Genomic DNA, 22,705 nt, shown 5'->3' on the forward strand with positions numbered 1-22,705 from the left:
TTTAGCTGCTTTTCTTAAACTTATTTAACAAAAAAATTGAGCTCTCATCAAAATTAGTGGAACTGTTTATTCAATTGCACGTATGTGTACACGATCTACAGGGGCGACCACTTGAAAAACGTTAACACAGAATTTTTTAAATCTTTTGTAGTGGCCCCCGTGTTTTAACATCCAACTTCTGCAATAGTTAGATTATGTGGCATTAGTATTCATTTCATAAGTGTTTTGAATTTATGCGGTAATGATATGTTTGACTTCATTTTCAGTGCCAGCAAGATTCCACAGACCCTTTCAAAATATAACAGCGATACAGGGAAGTTCAGCCACTCTCGACTGCACAGTAGATGGGGACAAACCTGTCAGCATAAACTGGTTTCAAAATGGCCACCGTTTTGATGCTACTCTTCACGAACGAGTTACTGCAAAGGAGATCGCATTACCCAATGGAGTGGCAGCAAAACTAGAATTCGAACGGTTGCAGAGAACAGATACAGCACGTTTTGTTTGCAGTGCTGCTAACAAATATGGTTCAGACAGATCAGAAATCCTGCTGGTGGTTCAAGAGCCACCAGAAACTCCTGTGAACTTCCATGTTTCAAACTACAGCAGCCGCAGTGTTAGCTTGGCTTGGGAACCGCCGTACGACGGAAACAGTCGAATCACGCACTACGTCGTGCAATACAAAAATACTTCAGGTAGGTAGTCTCTGGAGTGTTACCGTGGTTTGTAGTCTGAAGATTTTGTGGAATCTGACCATGACTGATACTGTTGTGTAATTTCTTCCAGTTTGTGTGTCTGTTGGCAGTTACATGGCATTGGAATGTTGCCCAGGTGCTGGTGCAAGGAGACCAGCAAAACGTCACCGTGGCGGGTCTTCTGCCCGCCCACGCGTACCACTTCAGAGCTCTCGCTAGCAACTCCATTGGAACGTCCAACGCGACCAGCGAGCTCTCAGTAACCACAGAGGAAGAGCCCCCTGAATCTCCACCAAGGGATGTGAAAGTTAGGACGAAAAGTTCAGAGAGTCTTCTCGTTACGTGGAAGGTACGTTTCAGGCAAAACGTTTCGGATGAACAGATATTTGCTGCTGCAAAAGCGCCAATGCACCACGACAGAAACAAAAGATTGCCTATGTTACGCCTCTGTTCTCGAACTGCAATTTAATATTAGTGTTCAAAGTGAGTATTTCCGGAAAGGGCTTAATAACAAAGAAAGCCGTATCTTTATTTTCTATGTCAGACGCAAATACCTTTCACTGGATATCATGAGAGCTGTTTTCAGTGCTTAGAGTCGCTTGATTAACGTTGACAACAGTAATGGAAGATATGGGTGCACTTCTGTTCACTTTGCAAGCGCGCTATGCAAGCGGCACGGGTGGTGTGACTGGTGCCTATATTTGTTTCCTGTTACAAAATCTATCTCGACTTGCTGGTCCATCCGTGTTGGCTTTCGAGATCCATTTACCTCTAACATAAAAACGAAGGCGAAAAGTGTCTGCCAATGTAGATGAGATGTGCTTTCTTGCGTTTCTTGATTTTTCAGGTACTGGATTTCAAACTCAGCGCAATGGAATGGCAGTAACGATGTCAGGACCAGTCTGCATCATTGAAGAGTCGTACAAATTTTGCAGAATAAAATTAACGGAAGGCCTGACAATGAATTTGCCATAAATAAACACAGGGTATATTATTGCCGCTTTAAGGATCCATCACCAACCAAACGTGCAGTCTTCCTTTGCACTTCTAGCCTTCGGTTATCAAATTATAGAATTCGAATGCCTTAGAGCAAACAGTGTAGCTTCATGGCTGTCGAAGTCGTTATGGTGAAACCAGATCTCAACATCATCTTCGCAGATTAGAAGTGTGTGATGGACGGGAACTCGAGCCAGGACTCTTTCCTTTCAGCAGAAGGATAATAGAGCAATTTATCAATTTTTAGTTTCTGATTTTTATGAGATATATAATATTGTGCCACATCCAGCAGTAGTAATATAGAAGTAAAGTTTGTTTTTGTTAACTGAACGGTTTACTCCCTCGATTTGACTTCTCTCTATGGGTTATGCAAACGTCCATACCTCTGCTATACACACTCCTACACGTGATGGTACTTTGTTTCGGTCATTTTGCAGTTATCAAATATATGGGTATTATATTCTTCTGGGAAGTGATATTCATATTTGTACTTACATAGGCAAGTTACTTAAAGTAAAATAACTACAATGACATTATAGACATAGATACATGAGCCCAGTGATAAATAAACTTCCGCTTATAATATCTCACAAGATAAATAGCAAACTCTTTTTTAAATATAACGCGTCATTTTGATGTGTATCGCCACGAATTCTTCCCTTGTCCACCGGGCTCCTTATCTCGAGCAGTACTTGCATCCTCCGTCCTTAGTTATTTGTTGGATGTTTTCGAATATTTGTCTTCCCCTACTCTTTTTAACCTGTCCTTAAAGTCTCAAGAAATGTCCTCTCATCCTGTACCTTATTCTTGTCAGTGTTCTCCGTACGTTCTTTATTTCCCGAATTTGCGAACAACCTCCTCCTTCGCTATCACTCTACTTCATTTCTAGCAGTCTTCTGTAGCACCACATCTCAAATGTTTCGATTCTCTTCTTTTACGGTTTTCTCATTGTCGATGATACAGTAAAATACAGCGATGTGCTCCAATTTTGTATTGTCAGAAATGTCTTCTTCACATTAATCTTCAAATTAAGATCCGTGTTTGATAGTAGTTGATTTCTGTTTTCTAAGAATGTCTTTTTTGCATGTGTTAGTCTGCCTTTTAAGTTGTACTTGCTCCATCCGTCTTCTGTTATTTTGTTTTTACGGTGGCAGAATTCCATGCCTTTGTCTACTTTTCACGTCAATTTTACCGCTATTCTCATTTCTACTATTCCTCATTACTTCCGACTTTCTGCAGTTCATTCTGAATACATATTCTGTACTCTTTAGACTGTTAATTTCATTCAACAGATCCTGTAATTCTTCTTCGCTTTCACTGAGGATAGCAATGTCATCAGCGTATCTTATCACTGATATATTTTCAACATGAATTTCAGTCCCACTCTTACATCTTACATCGTTGTTTCTTCGATGTATAAACTGAACAGCAAGGACAAAGGTTGTGCCCCAGTCTTACACCCTTTTTAATGCGAGTACTTTGTTCTTCAGTTCTTATTGTTCCCTAATTCTTGTTTATTCATGTTTCTTCAAGTTGTGTTCGTGTATGTAAAACACCAGAATACTACCCTTAAGTTAAATGAGTAACAAAATTATGTGACGGATATTGGATAACGCGAGAAATAAACTATCCCTGTGACATTCAACCCAATGTTGCGAATCTTGACGTATGAATATTCTCTTTCTACAAACTTAATGAAAAAACACGCATCTGAGCAAAATACTTGTGTGAAATTCGATCAGTGGCTCTCTCAGACCAAGGAATCGTATACGGATACAAATGATTCTTGAAAGACAGGTAGTATGTTTAATGGTTTCATTTACTTCTTGAACTGACTAAAAAAGCACATTAAACATGTTACAGCGATACTTTTGATTGAGTAGTGAATATAAGCAAGAGTGATGAATTCTTCTCGGTTTATCAGCCGAGTGGTAGCATCGTCTTGTCGTAAGGTTTGATGAGTTTCGTATCCATGATCTTGTGACGACATCGCCAGAAGATGATGGGCACGAAACTCATCGAAACGTTACGACAAGACGACGCCACCTCCACCTGATAACCCGAGAAGAATTCATCATTGGAATGCGCCGAGAAAGCCTGCAGTCGCGTATAACCAAGAGTAATTAAAAAAGAACTTAATTAATTGTTGTCAAACTGTTTTAACGCTAGGGATAAGGAACAGAGTGACGTAACTGTTTTCCTACCGCTCATTCGTGAAGGCATATGCCGTTAGTAATCAACAATGAAAGTGCATTATAAAACTAAAATTGGCATGCAAGTCTAAGGATGAAATGAACCATGACCTGAGCTGAACAAGGAGTCGACATCGAGTTCCCTAAACTGCCGGAGCTGATCTGTACTTTACCGTATCGAGGATACGTGCTTCATTCTGATGGGTGCGACTGCTGGTGAGATGCCACGGCTCATGTGGTGCACGAAGGGTCTGTTTCTACAGACACGTCTGGTGTAAATGCTACTAATCCTACCCTACGCTGTAATAGGTGTTGAAAAATCCCTGTTCATATTTACGTTCATGAAGACGACGGTACATCTCCATTTCAACGCAAAACGTATCATTAAACTTTCATACAATCAAATCACAAAGTTAACGAATATTCTATTGGTATGAACATACTAAGTACTCTACACTTTGACAAGTAGGAACCAGACGTCCACCAAATTTCATATCTGATGACAAATTTCATACTTAAAAAGGAAGAAGTAAAACATAAATCTGTGTACTTGGCAGAATGCAAAGGCCGAAGGTCATTCTGCAATTGCATAGTACTGCGTAGAAGCTGTCCATGACCGCATGCCGAGGCAGAAATTTCCCTGCAATTACACACGATCAGTTAGACTACTGTTTGATCTGTTGATTCCGAAAACAGCTTGGACCGGTCCGTCTCGTATCAGGGTATCTATAGTGCCCAGTGTAGGGGAAGAAGTGAGCCCCGTATGTATCCCAGTGGAAATCACGAAAACTCGTACCACAAGTATGTTTCTGTCTTTTCCACTAATCTTTTCCAGTCATAGGACTAAGTACCACGAGGGACTCCTTACTACCAAAGAATATATCCAATCGAATATTTCGTTTCAGCCTTCTAGTATCGGTGGGAAACTGACATCCACCCCTCTGACGTCAACACATCTTCACCAATATGAACTACTCTCTCTGAACCTACAGTATTCCCACGCTACGGATTGGAGCTAAAAGAAAAAGAAAATATTTTAAAAGTGGTTGGTTGGTGGTATTTTTGTGTCCTGTGACAGTATTTTTTTTTAAATTCCAATGTGCTGACATTGTCTTCCCAATGTGGAGAAAGAGAACGGAGCCCTTCTCTAACATGGTGGAGGCAGTAAAACGAAATGTAAAAGTATGTTTTCTGTTACGTAAGCTCTGAAGCAAATTGTAAGCTAAGGAGCAAAAAAAAAATTCTCCCTTCCATTCTCTGTGCCTTGGAGGGTTGGCTGGCTGGCTGGCCTCTGAGCTATAGGTGGCGCCCTGTCATAAACTCATAACCTTGGAGCTGCCAAATCGGCGCCCCTGGCTCCCTCTCTTTATTGTGAAGAGTGCTTACCTCACCCTTTTCCAATCAACTCTGACAAGAACCCTCTACACTTAACAAATTACACCATGACGGCAAGCTACAATTCTGATAAGAATTAAAAAGGAAGTTACCAACAGATACTCGTTGCTTGGATTTAACTGGTTCGATGCAAATCGACATACTCCTTTACGTGGATTAACAAGCTATAAAAAGACAATAAAAAACGAATTAAATATGAGAAGTATCACATGAAAATCGTAACATTTATTAGTGTATTAGTGTGATATATATTATCTGTTTTCTACTAAGGCTCTTTCCTCCTCTTTTTTTTTTACATTGCTGAACTCTTTATCGAGATTCACAAATCCTACGAACATATTTCGATATCTCGATTTTTCTTCTGTCTTGTTTCCATTAACAATGGTGACGTCAAAACTGCCTCCCTCGTGTCCTTACCTTCTCGAAAACCAAACTGATCGTTATATGATCCAAAATTCTGTTGTGCGATAGTTTCCACACTTATTTTCCCTTGCTGTCTTCAGGATAATGTGGATGACATTTTACCGAAAGTCTGATGATATGTCTCCCGCCTCGTAAGTTCTACACGCTAATTTGAATAGTCGCCAGTTTGCCATTTCCTCCAACGATTTCAAAACTTCCATAAGACTGTTATCTTCCACTCCTGCCTCACTTAGTCCAAGTTTTCCAAACTTCGTTTACTCTATGACTCTAATACTGGATACCATATATATTTCAACTGCTAGTTCTTCTTCAGTCACGTAATTGTATATGTCCTCCCTCCTAGGATCCTTCAATCTACTGTTTCCAGCTATCCACTCTCTCCTAAGTACTTAACACTAGAATCCTCATTGTACTCTTTAAATTGACGTTCCACATTTTAATTTCACTGAAAGTAGTTTTTACTTTTCTGTTTGCTAAATCTGCCCTTCCAGTGTCCATTTATTTTTCGGTTTCTTCACATTTTCCTTGCAACCTTTTCGCTTTGACATCCTGTACTTCCTACTTATTTCATTTGTAAGTAATTTACATCACTGTGCTCCTGATTTTTCCCAAAACATTACTGTACTTCCTCCTTTGGTCAAGCAATCGAAGTCTTTCTTCTGCTCCACAAGGTTTCTTCGCAGTCACCTTCCTGGTACCTACGTTTGCCTGGCCAACATACACTGACCGAAAAAATCACAACACGAAAAAATAATTAATATAGAGTAATGAATTTTTAGGAATGCATTTGTGTAGGTAAAATATTTAAGTGATTAACATTGAAATATCACAGAGTAACGTAAGAAACAAAATAATATATTGCAAATGTGAAATGCTGGTACATTAATAACCGCCGGAATGAATGACAGCAAGCAAACGTACATGTCTTGTGTTGTACAGGCGCCAGACATCAGTTTGTGGGATGGAGTTCCACATTTGTGGCACTTTATCAGTCAACCCAGGGACTTTTCGTCCTGTTTGTGGATGACGCTGGAGTTGCCGTCCAATGATAGACTATATATTCTCGACTGTATACAGATTTGGTGATAGAGCAGGCCAAGGCAACGTGTCCACACTCTGTAGAACATGTGCGGTTACAACAGCAGCTTGTGTGCGAGCGTTACCCTACAGGAAAACAGTCCCTGGAATGCTGATAGCGATCACCAGCACATCAGTTTGTATCACCAGACTGACGTACAGATTTTCAGTCAGGGTGTGTGGGATAACAATGAGGGAGCTCCTGTTGTCGTACAAAATTGCACCGTATACCATAGCTCCAGGTGTAGTTCCAGTGTGTCCAGCACACAGACCGGTTGGTTGAGGGCCCTCATCTGGTCTCGTTCTCACCAACACATGTCCATCACTGGCACTGAGACACAATCAGCTTTCAGCGAAAAGCTTCTGAAACTTCACTCCTTTTCTCTTTTTTGTCAGAGGTCAGCATAAACGCTCTGAGTGCATTAACATCTATAGAATAAATAACTGGGGTAAGGAGTGAACCCTTATTCTACATCTACATCTACATCTACATTTATACTCCGCAAGCCACCCAACGGTGTGTGGCGGAGGGCACTTTACGTGCCACTGTCATTACCTCCCTTTCCTGTTCCAGTCGCGTATGGTTCGCGGGAAGAACGACTGTCTGAAAGCCTCTGTGCGCGCTCTAATCTCTCTAATTTTACATTCGTGATCTCCTCGGGAGGTATAAGTAGGGGGAAGCAATATATTCGATACCTCATTCAGAAACGCACCCTCTCGAAACCTGGCGAGCAAGCTACACCGCGATGCAGAGCGCCTCTCTTGCAGAGTCTGCCACATGAGTTTGTTAAACATCTCCGTAACGCTATCACGGTTACCAAATAACCCTGTGACTAAACGCGCCGCTCTTCTTTGTATCCTCTCTATCTCCTCCGTCAACCCGACGTGGTACGGATCCCACACTGATGAGCAATACTCAAGTATAGGTCGAACGAGTGTTTTGTAAGCCACCTCCTTTGTTGATGGACTACATTTTCTAAGGACTCTCCCAATGAATCTCAACCTAGTACCCGCCTTACCAACAATTAATTTTATATGATCATTCCACTTCAAATCGTTCCGCACGCATACTCCCAGATATTTTACAGAAGTAACTGCTACCAGTGTTTGTTCCGCTATTATATAATCATACAATAAAGGATCCTTCTTTGTATGTATTCGCAATACATTACATTTGTCTATGTTAAGAGTCAGTTGCCACTCCCTGCACCAAGTGCCTATCCGCTGCAGATCTTCCTGCATTTCGCTACAATTTTCTAATGCTACAACTTCTCTGTATACTACAGCATCATCCGCGAAAAGCCGCATGGAACTTCAGACACTATCTACTACGTCATTTATATGTATTGTGAAAAGCAATGGTCCCATAACACTCCCCTGTGGCACGCCAGAGCTTACTTTAATGTCTGTAGACGTCTCTCCGTTGATAACAACATGCTGTGTTCTGTTTGCTAAAAACTCTTCAATCCAGCCACACAGCTGGTCTGATATTCCGTAGGCTCTTACTTTGTTTATCAGGCGACAGTGCGGAACTGTATCGAACGCCTTCCGGAAGTCAAGAAAAATAGCATCTACCTGGGAGCCTGTATCTAATATTTTCTGGGTCTCTTGAACAAATAAAGCGAGTTGGGTCTCACACGATCGCTGTTTCCGGAATCCATGTTGATTCCTACATAGTAGATTCTGAGTTTCCAAAAACGACATGATACTCGAGCAAAACACATGTTCTAAAATTCTACAATAGAGAACAATGCGACAGAGAACAATGGTGTTTAAGCTGTAAACAAATTGGTTTTTAATGCTGAAGTTTTTCCATAGAAATAGACGAATTTTTACAGTTTTCAATGTGAAAATGTTAGGACAGTTGTCAAGATAACGCATCTCGTCCTGGGTAAGTGAAATAGCTCTAAACACTATGTCATGAAGTTGGCCAATATTACGCTAAATTATCCGATTCCGGTTCTAAGTTTGGTACTATTTAGGATGACAATACAGTCTTCGGAAGATGCTTAGTTTTGTGATAAGCTGAGCAAAAGATCACCCAAGGTTCCTCGAGTTCACAATGGTCGCTGATGAACCAACAAGTTACGCCTCTGCTCGGGGTAGTTACCTTAGCTGTGATGAGCTGAGGTGTCATCTGTATGGCTCTCTCGTCCTCTGAGCTTGCTATAAAGGCTAATCAAAATCTTTGCTGATTTCATCAGCAGAAACTCTCCTTTGTTTCTCGTGAGGTGAGAAAACATGCACTCACCCCAAGTCTTGGAATATGGCGATATGCACGCACATGGCTGGAGCAGCGTGAATATTACAATGCCCTCTCAGTTAACGCCAGAACATTTAATCAAGTTGAAACGTCCCCTTAGAACAATTTATACAAGACTGTGCTTAAACTGACACACAATATTTTATTAGCGCAACGCAATCTGACCTTCAGAAATCCCTACAAAGGAATGGCCCTAACTAACATTAACCTGTACCTTTCGCAAATGACTTACCTCACCAAAAATCTTCGTTACTCGAACTACTGCAATACAGCGAGCGCCACTACTGCCAGCTAAATAAAAGATTCAAACTACGGAAGTCACTAACTACTGATAGGGATAGTTAGCAAATAAAAGATTTTAATAGAGTACAAACAATGTATTTACCTCAATAGTCATAATATATATAGCAGTTCATGACCATTTACAAAACTCCGCCATCTCTCTCCCCACATCCACCACTGCTGGCGGCTCACCTCCAACTGCGCAACGCTACGTGCTGTTCACATCCAGCTGCCGCTGCCCAACACTACAATGGCAGACAACAATGCAAACTAGCCACAGGCTGCACACAGCACAGCCAGTGATATTCATACAGAGCGCTACGTAACGTTGCCAATAAGAAAATATAAACAGCCTACTTACAAAGTGTCTGGTTCGTTTCTCCACGGTTGGAGCTCCATGACGCTACATCTAATATCTGGCTGAATGTCAGCCGCAGTGAACGCAGCGTACACACAGATTTCTCTCCTGCCTTGACGCCAGTTCAGAGGAGGGGTCTTCGAAATTTTTGGTCTTGTCTTTCTGGTAGCAAAACTGTCCCCCACCTGGGTCCTTTCGTGCTCCATGTCATGACTTTTTCCAACCAATAGGAGAGTTCCTCTTGTTCTGCGGACACTCTCTCTCCCAATCACAAAGGCCCTACCATTTAACTGCGCCGAAATCTCAGCACTTTACTCCTTCCTAGTTCGTTTCTGCCAATCAGACATTTTGTGCCTACTCCATACACCTAAAAGTTACATGCGTACAGCATGACCGTACCACGTGCTGTTCATGTGATCAACTGCATCACTTGTTTGTTCGTACCCATTTGGAAATTCCGAAACACAGTTTTCTAAAGCTTCTTTCCGTCCCAATCTGGTGTTCTCCCACCTCAGTCATCTGGGGCCCATTCGTTGACTTCCGCCACAGGACGCCCCCTAAGAGCTTTCCGTTGTACTGCCCATAGTGTGTCCTTGACACCTGCTCGCACCTGATTCCAAACATAACATTTCCTCTAGTTGCTTGTTTCACCTCTTGCTCACTGACATGCAGTATATAGGATCGGTGTGTTAATATCGTCGATTGAGTGTTATCCCTTTGAATTACATACTTATAGGCAAATCTGCTCATTTTAGCTGAACTGAGTTGGGTGTCCTATTCACCTTCCTGTTATGATGTATATAAACTCTCATGTAAGGTGCGAAATGGACCTTCATTAAATTTGCCACCTTACAAAGTCAACATATCTCCATCCTGCTCTCCAATGAGTTCTCCCATGACTACACTGAAGTCGCAAATGACGGTGGTTTGGCGTCAGTTGAAATCATGCTACATAGTGTCTACCTTGTAGCTATCCTTGAACTAACCATTTTGTAACGGTTCGTTGTGTCAGTGTGGTGCCAACTGCCGCTCAAATTGCTGCAGCAGATGTACAATGCGCCAATGCAACACGCCGAACACGATGGTCTTCCCTCTCGGTAGCGCCACTTGGCCATCCAGAGACTGGTCTTCTTGAGACCTCGTGACCACCGCTGCCAACACTGATGGACGGTAGCTACATTCCTGCCACGTCTTTCTGCAATATCGAAAAGAAACATGCACCTTTCCATAGCCTTATTACGCGACCTCATTCAAACTCAGTGGTAATGGCGTCTTTGTCGCCTTAAAGAAGTTCTTAACCAACATCAACACGTCCAATTTCAAAGGTAGATAACGCTCACGACCATTACAGCATGTATTCAAAGCAAACCTGGTTTGCATCCTCATAGTGGCATTACTAGCGCGAAACCTCAATGGACATCATCTTTCAGACATAGAAACATGGCTGGCAACTTTCATTTATGTCGCACAACTCCTTTTTAATGCTTTTTTTTCAGCTTTGTAATGGATTGTCCTTTTATCTGGGTCCATTCGTCTTCAGGTGAGGTAAATGTAAATGTCGTGTCACTAGGGCCTCCCGTCGGGTAGCCCGTTCGCCGGGTGCAAGTCTTTCGATTTGACGCCACTTCGGCAACTTACGTGTCGATGGTGATGAAATGATGATGATTAGGACAACACAACACCCAGTTCCTGAGCGGAGACAATCTCGAACCCAGCCGAGAATCGAACCCTGGCCCTTTGAATTGACTGACCACTCAGCTACCGAGGGCGGACTTCAGCTTCGAGGTGCCTACTATGGTATTCATTATCACAGTATCTACAGCAATAGAGAACTTCATACGTAACGCTGCATTCTTGAATACCACTGTATTCCACTTTCTGCCACATTGATTCTTCCGCGCTATTGTCTTAAAGACTGGTCTATGCTTCATCTTTACTAAGTTGTGATCCGAATTCACGTCTGCTCTTGGGTACACAATACGATCTAATATCAAATTTCTGAATCTCTGCCTGAGCATGACGTAATCCAGTAGGTATCTTTCCCTATCCACAGGCCTTTTCCGTTTATGTTTTTTGAACAGTATATTCGCTGTTGCTAGCTAAAATTTATTGACGAAGTCGTTTAGCCCTTCTCCTGTACTATAATGCCCGTATTATCCGAAAAATATTTCATCTATTCGTTCCCCTATTGCCGCAGTCCAGTACTGCATGGTTATTGGTTTATCATCTCCTTTTCATACTGAATTACGATCCCAATATCGTCATATCCGTTCTCTGTTGCCTCATCTTCTGCTGGTGATGCCAGCTTGTGTACCAGTTCTTTTATTGTTGACCTTGTTTTACTGTCAATTCTCATCAGAGCAACCCTGGCATAGAGCTTTTCGCAGTAACTCATTCTTTTCCTGTTCATTATGAATCTCACTCACATCAGACCATATTCTTCTGCTATTGCTGTTACCCTATGCTTGTCAGAGCAGAAATTCTTAATTTTTCCCATTTCATTGCACTGATCATCACTATGTGTAGACCGAGATTTTGCGTTTGGCTTCTCAGATTTTTTAGCTTCCCTACCACGTTCAGACTTCCGACGTTCCTCGTCCTGACAAATAGTATGTTACCATTTCATATTGTTATTCATTCTCATGGTCAGCTTCCCTTTGGTACTCACCTCCCGGAAAGCCGAATGGGGAACTAATCCGGAATCTTTTTCCAATCGACAGGTTATCATAGCACTTTCTCAATTACACGGCACGTGCCCTGTGGATAAACATTTACTGTCCTTAACGCAGTGTTATTCATTGCCTTCTGTGTCCTCATGCCGCTGATCGTTGCTGAGCGTTCGGCCCTTTATGGGAAGTTTCGCACCCTAAGGGCAAGAGAGTCCTCTGAAACTCTGTCGGCTCCCCAGCCCTCTTCGACATGGCCGTCGAATGAACAGAGATGCCGGAATTCTTCGACCAGTATTGATGATGGATGATTTTATTCTACATTTAAACAGTGGTTGGGTTTTCTGACAACGGAAACAGGCATTTCATTGTTTCGACACTTAGCCATAATGGTGATTGTAAATTGCATGTCTTTTTTGGGAGTAATTTACACTACTTAGGTAACTGAATTATCTTACAATGACTAAAGTGCACAAAAACTATTGTTAGTGCAATAATCTAATCGCGTTAGGATTTCTCTGCACACTTATGTACATTAATGAAGATACATGAGGTTTGTAAAACCGTCCGTTAGAAGTAAGTTGTGCAACAGGGTAGTGTTTCTGTTTCCGCAGTCATCAAGTGATTACATGATCTAGCAGATTAACGAAATAACGGTTTTCTTTTTCAGCCACCGGAGCAGAAATTTCGGAATGGAGAAATCCTTGGGTACCATATTGGTTACAGAGAGAGTAACTCATCTGACGAATTCCATTACAAAACGTTCGAAGTAATCCCTGGAACGCAGCTGCAGGGGCTGCTCGACAGCCTGCGGAAGTTCACTGAATACTCGGTGCACGTGCAGGCCTACAATAGAGCGGGCACAGGTCCCAGGAGCACAGCAGTTGCCGCCAAGACAGACGAAGACGGTGAGTCTGCTCTAGAATGCTCAGAGGCGTGGAACTTGGTTTTGATTCCTTTTCTCATTTTGTCGTTATTTTGTCATTAACATTTTTACACGATATGTCAGTGACACGTCTGAAATCGTTCCTAATGTCTCATCCTTTAGGCACGTTTGTGAAAAATAAATAACGATTCTTACTTGGTGATGGAAATGTGAAAATTTATAATGAGCTGAATGAAAGTGAAGCTTAAGCCCATGGTGCAGGCTTTTAGGAATGTTTACAGGTATATTTGTTCTCCTTGCTCTAACATAAGAAACGTTTTTTTTTCTTCAGGAATTAGCAGCAGGGCAGAACCTCTTACAGACATAAATATTGATAAGTTTATTTTTTTCTGAATCATCAGTTTGATGCGGCCCGCCACGAGCTCCTCTCCTCTGCCAACTTCTTCATCTTCGAGTAGCACTTGCAACCTACGTCCTCCATAATCTGCCTGATGTATTCCAATCTCTGTCTTCCTCTATTGGTTTTGCCCTCTACAGCTCCCTGGAAGTCCCTGATGCCTTAACAGACGTCCTGCCATTCTGTCCCTTCTCCTTGTTAGTGTTTTCCGCATTTTCCTTTCCTCTCCTATTCTGCACAGAACCTCCTCACTCCTTACCTTATCAGTCCACCTAACTTTCAACATTCGTCTGTAGCACCACATCTCATATGCTTCGATTCTCCTCTGTTCCGGCTTTCCCACAGTCCATGTTTCACTAGCATTCAATGCTGTGCTCCAAAGGTATTTTCTCAGAAATATCCTCAATTTAAGGCCTATATTTGATACTAATACACTTCTCTTAGCTAGGAATGCCCTTTTTGCCAGTTATGGTCTGCTTTTGATGTCCTCCTTGCTCTGTCCGTCATTGGTTATCTTGCTGCCTAGGCAGCAAAATTCCTTAACTTCCTCTACTACCTGACCATCAAATCCTGATGTTAAGCTTCTCGCTTTTCTCATTTCTGCTACTCCTCATTATTTTCGTCTTTCTTCGATTTACTCTCAGTCCATATGCTGTACTCATTAGACTGTCTATTCCATTCAGCAGATCATGTAATTCTTCATCACTTTCTGTCAGGGTAGCAATGTCATCAGTGAATTGTATCATTGATACCCTTTCATCTTGAATTTTAATTCCACTCCTGAAGCTTTCTTTTATTTCCATCATTGCTTCTTCCATATACAGGTTGAACAGTAAAGGCAAAAGACTACATTCCTGTCTTACAAGCTTTTTAATCTGACCACTTCGTTCTCGGTCGTCCGCTCTTATTATTCCCTCTTGATTTTTGTACATACTGTATATAACCCCCTCCCCCCCCCACCATGAACCATGGACCTTGCCGTTGGTGGAGAGGCTTACGTGCCTCAGCGATACAGACAGCCGTACTGTAGGTGCAACCACAACGTAGGGGTATCAGTTGAGAGGCCAGCCAAACGTGTGGTTCCTGAAGAGGGGCAGCAGCCTTTTCAGTAGTTGCAGGGGCAACAGTCTTGTTGATTGACTGATCTGGCCTTGTAACACTAACCGAGACGGCCTTGCTGCGCTGGTACTGCGAACGGCTGAAAGCAAGGGTAAACTACAGCCGTAAGTTTTCCCAAGGGCATGCAGCTTTACGTTTGGTTAAATGATGATGGCGTCCGCTTGAGTAAAATATTCCGGAGGTAAAATAGTTCCCCATTCGGATCTCCGGGCGGGGACTACACAAGAGGACGTTGTTATCAGGAGAAAGAAAACTCGCTTTCTACGGATTGGAGCATGGAATGTCAGATCACTTAACTGGGCAGGTAGGCTAGAAAATTTAAAAAGGGAAATGGATAGGTTACAGTCAGATAGAGTGGGAATTAGTGAAGTTCGGTGGCAGGAGGAACAAGACTTTTGGTCAGGTGAATACAGGGTTATAAATACAAAATCGAATAGGGCTAATGCAGGAGTAGGTTTAATAATGAATAAAAAAGTAGGAGTGCAGGTAAGGTACTACCAACAGTATAGTTAACGCATTATTGTGGCCAAGATAGACACGAAGCCTATGCCTACTACAGTAGTACATGCCAACTAGCTCTGCAGATGATGAAGAAATTGATGAAATGTATGATGAGATAAAAGAAATTATTCAGGTAGTGAATTGAGACGAAAATTTAATAGTCATGGGTGACTGGAATTGGAGAGTAGGAAAAGAGAGAGAAGGAAACATAGAAGGAGAATATGGATTTGGGGTAAGAAATGAAAGAGGAAGCCGTCTGGTAGAATTTTGCACAGAGCATAACTTAATCATAGCTGACACTTGGTTCAAGAATCATAAAAGAAGGTTGTATACATGGAAGAATCCTGGAGATACGAGAAGGTATTAGATAGATTATATAATGGTAAGACAGAGATTTAGGAACCAGGTTTTAAATTGTAAGACATTCCAGGTGCAGATGTGGACTCTGACCACAATCTGCTGGTTATGAACTGTAGATTAAAACTGAAGAAGCTGCAAAAAGGTGGGAATTTAAGGAGATGGGACCTGGATAAACTGACTAAACCAGAGGTTGTACAGAGTTTCAGGGAGAGTATAAGGGAAAAATTGACAGGAATGGGAGAAAGAAATACAGTAGAAGAAGAACAGGTAGCTCTGAGGGATGAAGTAGTAAAGGCAGCAGAGGATCAAGTAGGTAAAAAGACGAGGGCTTATCTTAGAAGAAAGATTAAGCAAGGCAAACCTACGTTTCTAGCATTTGTAGACTTAGAGGAAGCTTTTGACAATGTTGACTGAAATACTCTCTTTCAAATTCTAAAGGTGGCAGGTGTAAAATACAGGGAGCGAAAGGCTATTTACAATTTGTACACGAACCAGATGGCAGTTATAAGAGTCGAGGGGCATGAAAGAGAAGCAGTGGTTGGGAACAGAGTAAGACAGAGTTGTAGCCTCTCCCCGATGTTATTCAATCTATATACTATATGTCTATAGTAATATGTTATTTACTTTGTATACATGCTCATGTAGAAAAGTTAGTAATGACTAAAAAATACATGTATGGATGAAAGGACATGGTGTACTTGCTGAAAATGTTACTGTAACTGGAGATATTACTTTGTACTACAATTATTAATAAAGTGTGATTCTTGACCTCTGTAACCGCTAGATGGACATCGCGAACCGGGGGCTCAAGGATGCAACAGTTTGAAAAAATTCGAAAACATAGTGCCGCACTGCCCGCTGAGCGCCTAGCGAGTCGGTGACGCAACCCGCCCGACTTTGCACGGCAGTAGGGCGGCGCACCAGGGTACCCGCGCTGCTGTTGCGGCTACAGCTCGCCTATAGCTCTCGCCAGCTGATGCCTGCAGAGTCTAAGTCCGTTATCAGCGCGTTACGTAATCAAGGTCACCCGCTCTCTATATAAGCGGGCAGTGCACGCCAGCGGAAATGCCCGTCACTATGTTCCTTATAATTCTCCATTCTTGTACTGTTATTGTCAACACTGTGGCTGAAGAGCGGCGTAGTGTGCCGCTGACAGCCTACCTGATTGTTCAGGTATTAAAATAACAATAAAGTAAAAAAAAAAAGCCAGCGGAACCATTCCGCTGTGAACTCTATCTGCAACAGCATTGAAGCACTATGCCCCATCGACGTGTGTATCGTCAACACCGCCACCGCATGCCTGTCTACAGACATATTATAAGTCTTGAAAATAAACTGGGAGGCAATGGAACAGCTCAAGCAGTAATATTAAATGGACCTATATTCTTTCGAGACTGCAGGGTTAATTTTAGTCAGGTTGTCGCTACTGGAATCAACCTTCTCCGTGGACTGCGTCGTCTCTTGTTAGGCGTGAATTGTTGTTTGATCCAATACAAGTGTAGAATGTCGGCAGGATTGATGTGAAGGACGGGATCAACAGGTGACTGATTTCAACACTGCGGATACCAGTCTGAAAAATTTATTACAAAAGATCGCCATTAGCTGTACAGAATTTCCAAACATAATTTAAAGATACATTAAAACGTATAAATTCATCAATCCTAGTTTTATCACTAGGTGGGGTAATGTCATACAACAGAATTGGTGCGTGGATCAATTTCCAAGTACGGAAAGAAGGACATATATCCATTTTTTCATATAATGACGATGGACCAGAAGCATTCAGAAAATCACTGGTAGATATATACTTCTTAGCCCATGTATAAAGAGTATACTTGCAAACTACACATGGCTTGCAAACTAGCCTAGGTAGTTGTTCATTTTTATGTAAAATAATACCGGTAGATTCTGCAAGGGCACCATACCACAGACCAAATATTATTTGGGGTCTTGTTGTGTACATAGTTCCGCGTAGTCAGCGCATACACAACTTCCCCACTAGAGCTCGCCCCGCTAAGCACAACAGCACAGGTGCAACGCTCGTCCATCTCCGCACTACGAGATGGCGCTGCCTTAGAGACGGACCAAATTCTGCTTCCGCCGATCCGCGTATTAATATGTAACGCAGCCAATGAGATTGCTGCTAATGTAGAACCTTTTCTCCTCGTGGATCACCCTCGCGCAGTGATACCTGAACGCGTGAGGTATTATAACGAGTGTACAGACCTCCAATTACTTAGTCTGCATTAGTCTGTACGAGTCTGTATTTATCTGCACCTGTCTGTACCAGTCTACATTAGTCTGTACCAGTCTATAGTCAAGTTTCAGTCTGCACCTAATAAGATTATCATATTCCAGTACATAGCCATGAAGATAAATGTATAGACACTTTGTCAAGTATCAGAGATATGTGAGAATAAGGTTAACGTACCAAGGCCAAAGGAACTTCAGATTGTCGATTGTAAACAGCATCCAGAATCAAGTTACGTGATTTCTATGCTTTTTATTGTTTTAATAAATCTGTGTGAAAATTAATCAAGTTCTGTTTAAAGTTGGTCACCGTCACTCTGCTGCTCTAAGCGTGCAAGTGGCATTTCTATCGTCTGACCTAACGGCAGAAGATAAACACGCCACGATAAGACCACAAGACATATTGCCGACACTCGCCTACTTCGTTAGTGCGACAAGTCAAATAATCTGATGGTGTGTGTACCGAAGGTCTTACAGTACGCACACCACAGGTCTATATTGATACAATTGAGCACCTTGATCAACTACAAACAAATAATCGGTAACAGGAATTGCAGCTGCCCGAACACTTTCGGCCTATCGCCAACGCCGCCACCGCATGCCTGTCTACAAACATATGACAAGCCTTGAAAATAAACTGGGAGGCAATGGAACCATTCAAGCAGTAATATTAAATGGACCTATATTCTTTCGAGGCTGCAGGGTTAATTTTAGTGTGGATGTCGCTACTGGAAATTCTGATAGTGGTTGGTTTACCCTAGCTATTGTTCGTTGTGAAAACGCCTCCCTTCCTGGACTGGAGTCTTTCGCCGATCGAGATGTCATCGCCTACAAGACGTGGCATTGTGAAATCGGCCAGAAGAATCAAAGTAGACCTTCTTATGTCTATAGTAATATGCTATATACTTTGTATACACGCTCATTTAGAAAAGTTAGTAATAACGAAATGTCTATATGTCTATAGTAATGTGACATATAATATGTTTGAAGACAGGCATGCGGTGGCGGCGTTGACGATACACACTTCGACGGGAGCATAGTGCTTCAATGCTGTTGCCGATAAATCTCACAGCGCAATGGTTCCGCTGGCGTACACAGCGCGCTTATATAGAGAGCGGGGGACCTTGATTACGTAACGCGCTGATAACGGACTTATTTTTGGATCTTTTGCTTCGGTTAAACTGTGAAACATTGCTTCTTGACTAATTTCATGATTCTAGGTCAATGGAAAGTATCATGTATGTTCTGATGAGTGAGTTTACGATTATAAAAATCCGTGACATAAATGGCCGTATCTTTCGACTGCATTGATTTAGAAGCTTATATTTCTTACACTACTGCACCTACAAGTGAATATAGACCTCAGCATGTGACATAAATTTCAACTTGACTCGTGTATCTGTTCCTGAGGAAGAACGGACAGACAGTCAGATAACATATGATTTGTGATATAATTACAAATACAAAATTTTCGGATTTTTTCCCTTACTTTTCCAATGAATCCTTGCTTCTTGCCAACTTTGGTGACACTGGATCAACGGGAAGTGCACTATAGGTTTTAATGAGTCAGTTTACGACTATCAAGATATGCGACATAAGTGACCGTATCTTTCGACTGCATTGACTTACAAGCTTCGCCTTCGTACTTCATCAAGAAGCCGTAGATCTTAACGTGTAACGTGAGTTTCAATTCAGTACGCCTACCCATCACTGATAAAAAACCATTTTGAACAGTCGGACAGACACACAAATAGATGGACAAGAAAGTGATATTATATGGGTTCCGTTTTTACCGGTTAAGGTCGGAACCATAAAAGCCTGACATAGTTTCTGTATTTCAGTTCTTTAATGTAATTTGGTATCGTGTTTCGCATGAACTTAAAGCAAGCTAAGGTATTCCAGATACAACAACGAGTAATTAATATAGCAATTACGGAGTAAGACTGAATAAGCCATATAAAGGCTTTGGGCATAGTGCTTACTGCTTCTCGGTGTACTTGTCACTTAGTGAAATTAGTCATAAATAATATGCCTGTTTTCTAAACGAAGGACTCTGTTCACAGACTCAGTACCAGGAATAAGAAACAGATGCATAAAGGCTTAATGTAACGCACTTTTGTCCAGAAGCCTGCCCATTACTCAGCAATACCCATTCTATTAGCTTTTCGGCTAAAATAAAAAGATATAGGAGGTTGGCCAGCTTCGTGTGCTCTGTTGCGGAATTGATGTTACATATGTCAACTGGCCTCAGAACATCCTTAATTGTTTTATTTTGACGATGCTTGGATACGAGAACCTTGGAGTTATCTTGTGCAATTCAGAGCGTGTATTTTTGATTATAAATTACTTTTTAACAAAAGTATAAATGAGGAAAAAGTTTGCGCTTATCAGCTACCACGTGATTTATAACCATCTCACATAGGATCTGTAAAATAGTAACGAGCGTATCCGTTCTTATATGTAAGCGCAGTGCACAAAAAATTGTAATCCCTGGAGAAATCACGCTAATGCCTAGTAATACCACTTCTACCATCATTTGCGTGCGGAAGAGATCCCACAACTTTTGTGAGGTACACCGGATAGAGCTGAAAGGGTTATCGATAAGTAGATCTCGTATAGCTGCTATATTTCTGGAATGTTCATTGTTAACGTTTCAACTGTTGTTCGAAATAGTTCAATGTATTGTTTTTTCGTTTAAGGTCGGGTGATTAGAAAAGAAGCGATATTATGGCCTATGTCTCCAGACAGCTACTGTACATATCTGTGTTGACTGCCCAAATAAAGACTTGCAGTTTCATGTGCTAGTGTAGAGTTTTTCGTGGTAGGCGACTCCAAATGTCCGTTGCATGCAGTTCCCTCGGCCTAGTTCGCTCCGAAAGAGACTGAGATGGACGTGCATCAGTGCCAGCAGCGATTCCTGACGGGTCTGAAACCATTTATCATTGACTGTGTGTCACATTTATCTCCAGTTCTTGTATGTAACAATGATTTTTCAGCCACTTTTCATATGGCATATTACGTGGATGCGAGTAGTACATCATTCCTTGCAGACACCACGGGCAGTCTGTGTTAATACACTACTGGCCATCAAAATCGCTACAGCAAGAAGATATGCAGATGATAAACGGCTATTCATTGGACAAATATATTATACTAGAACTGACATGTGTTTACATTTTCACGCAATTTGGGTGCATAGATCCTGAGAATTCAGTACCCAGAACAACAACCTCTGGGCGTAATAACGGCCTTCATACGGAAGGACATTGAGTCAAACAGAGCTTGGATGGCGTGTACAGGTACAGCTGCCCATGCAGCTTCAACACGATACCACAGTTCATCAAGAGTAGTGACTGGCGTATTGTGACGAGCCAGTTGCTCGGCCTCCATTGACCAGACGTTTTCAATTGGTGAGAGATCTGGAGAATGTGCTGGCCAGGGCAGCAGTCGAACATTTTCTGTATCCAGAGAGGCCCGTACAGGACATGGAACATGCGGTCGTGCATTATCCTGCTAAAATGTAGGGTTTCGCAGGGATCGAATGAAGGGTAGAGCCACGGGTCGTAACACATCTGAAATGTAACGTCCACTGTTCAAAGTGCCGTCAATGCGAACAAGGGTGACCGAGACGTATAACCAATGGCACCCCATACCATCACGCCGGGTGATACGCCAGTATGACGATGACGAATACACGCTTCGAATATGCGTTCACCGCGATGTCACCATGTCACCATCATGATGCCGTAAACACAACTTGGATTCATCCGAGAAAATGACGTTTTGCCATTCGTGCACCCAGGTTCGTCGTTGAGTACACAATCGCACGCGCTCCTGTCTGTGATGCAGCGTCAAGGGTAACCGCAGCCATGGTCTCCGAGCTGATAGTCCATGCTGCTGCAAACGTCGTCGAACTGTTCGTGCAGATGGTTGTTGTATTGCAAACGTCCCCATCTGTTGACTCAGGGATCGATACGTGGCTGCACGATCCGTTACAGCCATGCGGATAAGATGCCTGTCATCTCGACTGCTAGTGATATGAGGTCGTTGGGATCCAGCACAGCGTTCCGTATTACCCTCCTGAACCCACCGATTCCATATTCTGCTAACAGTCTTTGGATCTCGACCAACGCGAGCAGCAATGTAACGATACGATATCCCGCTATCGCGATAGGCTACAATCCGACCTTTATCAAAGTCGGAAACGTGATGGTACGCGTTTCTCCTCCTTACACGAGGCATCACAACAACGTTTCACCAGGCAACGCCGGTCAACTGCTGTTTGTGTATGAGAAATCGGTTGGAAACTTTCCTCGTGTCAGCACCGGCGCCAACCCTGTGTGAATGTTCTTAAAAGCTAATCATTTGCATGTCACAGCACCTTCTTCCTGTCGGTTAAATTTCGCGTCTGTAGCACGTCGTCGTCGTGGTGGAGCAATTTTAATGGCCAGTAGTGTACACCAACAAATCGGTGAGCTTCGTTCACAATGTGTTTAGGGACACGTCCAAACATGGCAGCTCCTTTCCACCGTTCTGTGGTGACTACAAGTCGACCCACTATACAGCACTTATTTCAGAATACCGTGTGCTACAGATACTGCCATGACTTACGTCAGAGGTGCGACGGTCACATAACCAGCTGATACCATTTCTGCATCATCTACAACGTCCAAGAAGTCATTAGTGTGTTCTTTCAGAGAAATGACTAATATTTTGAGCGGTGAACGTAATATTGCATTTATGGCATGTGTGTAATCTGGATGATCTCTTCACTACAGGCCTACGGACAGAACAGTGTAGAATATATATATATATATATATATATATATATATATATATATATAT

At 42.2% G+C, this 22,705-nt stretch overlaps 1 protein-coding gene across 1 annotated transcript in view; it reads left to right on the top strand.

Moving 5' to 3' along the window:
• Nucleotides 1-241: 241 nt before the first annotated feature.
• Nucleotides 242-22,705, top strand: part of LOC126150481 (Down syndrome cell adhesion molecule-like protein Dscam2) — a 171,791-nt gene continuing 149,327 nt past the window's right edge. Inside the window, exons 1-3 of the mRNA XM_049915879.1 lie at nt 242-695; nt 806-1,044; nt 13,018-13,255. Coding sequence (XP_049771836.1) covers nt 242-695; nt 806-1,044; nt 13,018-13,255 — 931 coding nt within the window. The remainder of the gene's footprint in view (nt 696-805; nt 1,045-13,017; nt 13,256-22,705) is intronic.

Source organism: Schistocerca cancellata, chromosome 2 (genome assembly GCF_023864275.1).
Source record: "Schistocerca cancellata isolate TAMUIC-IGC-003103 chromosome 2, iqSchCanc2.1, whole genome shotgun sequence".
NCBI classification, from domain to species: domain Eukaryota; kingdom Metazoa; phylum Arthropoda; class Insecta; order Orthoptera; family Acrididae; genus Schistocerca; species Schistocerca cancellata.